General features: G+C 37.3%; 1 protein-coding gene across 2 annotated transcripts in view; it reads left to right on the top strand.

The window, feature by feature from the left end:
* Positions 1-2,513: 2,513 nt before the first annotated feature.
* Positions 2,514-4,446, top strand: part of calca (calcitonin/calcitonin-related polypeptide, alpha) — a 4,685-nt gene continuing 2,752 nt past the window's right edge. The window contains exons 1-3 of one of the 2 annotated variants that reach the window (XM_005936523.3): positions 2,514-3,413; positions 3,829-3,920; positions 4,205-4,336. In XM_005936523.3, coding sequence (XP_005936585.1) covers positions 3,835-3,920; positions 4,205-4,336 — 218 coding nt within the window. In that variant the 5' untranslated portion in view covers positions 2,514-3,413; positions 3,829-3,834. The remainder of the gene's footprint in view (positions 3,414-3,828; positions 3,921-4,204; positions 4,337-4,446) is intronic. The other variant, XM_005936524.2, reaches the window with a different exon arrangement.

A 4,446-nucleotide genomic window follows, 5' to 3' on the forward strand; every position in this document is an offset into this window, starting at 1 on the left:
AGAAAATGTAGAAAACAACAAATGCCACAAGCATACAAGCATTACAGGGTGCCAGTAAATATCTGAGAAGGAGACGAAAAGAAAAATGTCATAATTAGTATAGCTGCCCGTGTATAAACAGCCCCAAAATGACCACCAGAGGGCATAAAAATGGTTAGGTCTGGTTCAACAGTTACTTTCTCACACAGACTTGTAACAATGTAACAATACATTTTCTCACATCACCAGTTTTATAAAATAAATTAACTTTACTTGATATGTGAAGTCCCACAAAATCTTGGCAGAACCTCATATGAGTTAAGAACAAAAGACTTTATGGCACATTACCCAAGATCCTAATACTATGAAAAGTTTTTAAAGAGGTAGCCACCACTATATACAGTATACATATATATAACTATAGCCCTATCCTGGAGGGATTTTAGTCATGTCTAGTATACAGGATATCAATGCAGTTACCATATGTGCTGTAGGAAACATCAGTTTGCATATTATGAGGCTATTTGTGGAGTGCTCTTCCTGCTTTGCTATACTGTGTGCATGCATGCTAGTTTAATTGGGTGGGACTCTTGACTACTCTGGTTCTACAGTAAATTATTTACCATCTGGATGACCGGAATTATCAAGTGCATGTGGAAAATCTAATAACTGGCCTTCTCTGTTAATGCTAATACTGTCCAGAACCTCGTCTTTCTAACAACATAATGACGCTGGCAGGAACATCAAGAGCTCTTGTAATCCCTCTGCAACTTCTGGGCAGGTGTTTAAATGTTAAATTGAGTTTGGTTAGCTTTCTAATGGAAAGCAGCAGGTGGAAGTACCTCTGCTGAAGCATACTTCACTTCTTTGTGTTTATAATTCCATGAAGTTGAATTTTATGTTCCATTTGAAGATACGGAGCAATCTGTAAATGTCCTCCTCGGGCTGCTCTTTTCCCAGGACTTTGCATAACACCATTTCTACAGTTATATTTCTTTTATCCACTGTTTGTTTTTTGTTTTTTTCACTTTTGAGCTCTTACAGGATAGGTTGACATTTGATTTCTGACCATGGGTTTAAAACATATTTAAACATGTTATACTCACGGCCTATTTAGTTGTGCTCAATGCTTCAGTGCAGCTTTACTTTTTGCATATAAGCCTATTATTAAAAAAAAAAGAAGAGAGAAACCATCTCTTTAACAAAATGCATACATTCAAATTCACTTAATTTTTGTTCAGCAATTTTTGTTCATTATGTGATAATTACCTCATGGTGCCTGCACAAATAATGATATAAGCAAACATTAGGAGTTTGGAAAGAATAATTCTTGTGAAGACTAGAGTTACTTCTGTTTCCGAGCAGTTACATTCACAGTGACTCTGCTGAGACTGTCAGTGATGAGCACCGCGCCGAGCCTAATGTTGCCCTAGCTGTCATAAACGTTCTCCTGTGTTTCAATTAATCTTCCAGGCCAAATCATGCTTAACGTTAGCGAACGTGAATATTGTGAGCTAATTGCAATCTTGACAATGCACTTTTCCCTTTGGAATGTAATTTCTCTGCCTCATTTGGTGTCCCTGGTCAACCAGATAGTGGCCAGTTGGGGCTCTAAGCGTCAGTCCAAAACAGTGTGAATGATACTTAATTATACACATGCTAATACAATATGTATTTGATCTGTTTGGCTTATTAGAGGGGGCACCTTACATCCTTTTCTGAGTTGGGAATGATTCAGTGTAGATTTACATCATTATTACAAAACTCTTGGCTTCGGTATTAACTGTCATCTTTTGAGAAAACCAAGACGTAGCATCGAATTCCAGATTCTTGTTTTTTCATGCCCTTCAATTTTCAATTATGTGCTCTACTTGGCTAACGCTGCACTTAAACTTGGGGATGAGCAGTTACCTAAAAGATAAATATATATATAATTAAAATGTCTTGGCAGAGAACAAGATAATTAACATTAGTCATTGTGAATGGGATTGCTTGCTTTAAAGTCTTTCGTTTTCATAAGCTTCAGCCTTTCAGGAGTAGTTTCTGACAGCATGTGGAGCTGGGGGAAACTAATTTAGTGCTTCTGGTATAAGAGGCTGCAGGTCTGCACAATAGTACTAAAAGGCTCATCTACTCTAATGAGTTTCCATGTGACGCAAAAAATAACTAGGAGGCAGGATGGTTTATGATACCTCATCCAATATCATTACATAAGAGGAATTAGAAGATGGCCAGAGACCAACAGCCCAGTAATTAGCACGGAGAAACAGGATGGATACCAGGAAATAGGAGGTTTAGCTGATCGATGTATCTCACTGTGATGCTATTTCCATGTATTAAACAACTGCCTAACTAGCTAACACAACTAAGAAATTAACTCCAGATTCACTGATTTACAGCATTACATTTAAATTGTTGTCAAATGGGACATCATTGTGTTCAGTATTTCTCTACACCTCATGATGCCAGGTCAATCGTAAGATCAGCTAGAAGAAGATAACCTGATTGGCAGTTCAGGAGGTAGAAAAATAAATTACCGTGATAATAAATCAATTTAGACGCATATTATGCATTCTTACGAGTCTTAGATTTTCTTGCTATCAGTACTAATGTGTGAGGTTTTAACTGAACGTAAATTGTTTAGAATGTTTAATCAGCTGTGTTGTTAAGTCATAGATAATCAAGATGTCTTTTTTAGAGGTGTTTTAGCATTTTTTTGCAGATGGCATTTGAACCTGTTCACATTCAGTAACCAACAGTAAGGGGGATCTATGAACAACACATTATCCTACATTTGTGTCATGCACAGCCTGTTTCCTGTTTGTTTTCACTGTCAGTCTTCTGTTTGTAAGAGTCAGGGTTAGCTTTTCTCCTGAACAATGTCCAGTACCTAAAGTCGGAGTTCGTAGTCCCACAAAGGTCACTCTCCTTTGTCTTAGCTAATTCACAATAACAACTACTACTAATCATATGTTGAACCTGATCTGGAGCGGTTTATAATTAGAGTTTTAGTTTAAAATTGGCTTCAAGAGCCATATTTTTGCTTTGATAATGTCTCTGATTGGCATAAGAAGCACTCAGTTGATGAATTTTATGCAGAAGAGTCACATTTCTTTTGGTTAAAGGTTGACTACACTGCAAATTCCACCACCAACAAAAAACAAATACTTGACAGCACAGTAAATTTGACTGTGTAGTGATGTCATTTGCACAGAGGCACTTTTGTTGGCTTACTTTAAGAGACAAAGGACTTCTGATTGGCTGGTAGTTTGAGGTAAAGCATTTGATTGGCCAATAAGCTACCGTTGAGTGCTCACTCACTTGATGTTGAAACCCATAGGGAACATATATAAAAGCGTGTACTGTGGGAGTGCTCAGCAGATCCACGAGTAGGTCCATCACTTGAACCTTCAACAGCTGAAAAATCTTGTACGGTAAGTAGAGAAAAGATTGCTTACTTTGGTTTTACTGAAAAATGTGCTGTCAGTCTTAGAAACAGCAGATTTTAAGAAGGTGGGTAAATCGGATAGTAGCTGGCAACCACTGGTGTGATGTTGTTAGGATGTCTCTGGTTTGCTGCTGTTAATTTTGCAAACACGGAAAGCTGGTGGTATAGTTTCTGGGGGAACATGCAGTTACTAATAACTCTCCTGCTTTCCTCCGCAACTTCAAGGACTCAAGCAGAAAGGCAGTGAGTGTGTGAGAGAGAAAGGGGATTCATACAGCTGTGGATGTATGGAATAGAGAAAATCTTGTGAGCATATGTGGAAAACCCTCCAAAACAAATCAAAAAACCTTTTCCTGATCATATTTAATTACCTTGTTTTGTATTGTATGTGTCTTCCACAGTGCATAATGATAATGTTCAAGCTGTGGACGCTTTTTCTTGCTTATGCCTTGATCATTTGCCAGATGTACGTCTCAGAGGCAGCTCCAACTAGGTGAGAACTGTGTTATTATTCCTATGAAAATAAAATATTGACCTTTAAAAAGTACGATAATCATCTGTATTTACATACATTATTACATGTTGCAAGCTGAATGAAATATTGATACTTTAGTGTACTCCAGTAAAAAAATAAACAAACAATCACTTCACATAGTTTTTGGTTTACTTTGTGTGCTATTGTATTTACGCTGGACAACACCTATAATTTATGAGCAAGTGCATTGGCAGAGCCTGAGAGATCAATGCACTGTACAGTAATTGAATGTGTATTTTCAGAACCAGTAAGGAATCCATGTCAGATGGAGTCACACTATCAAATGATGACGCCCAAAGGTTGCTCAGAGCTATGAAGGAGTTCATGCAGATAACGTCAGAGGAGCAAGCCCAACAAACAGCTGATGGGAACAAGTATGACTCTTTTTAATCTATCTATCTATCTATCTATCTATCTATCTATCTATCTATCTATCTATCTATCTATCTATCTATCTATCTATCTATCTATCTATCTATCTATC

The sequence above is a fragment of the Haplochromis burtoni genome, unplaced genomic scaffold, assembly GCF_018398535.1.
Source record: "Haplochromis burtoni strain Fernald_Lab_line unplaced genomic scaffold, NCSU_Asbu1 Contig_50, whole genome shotgun sequence".
Lineage (NCBI taxonomy): Eukaryota > Metazoa > Chordata > Actinopteri > Cichliformes > Cichlidae > Haplochromis > Haplochromis burtoni.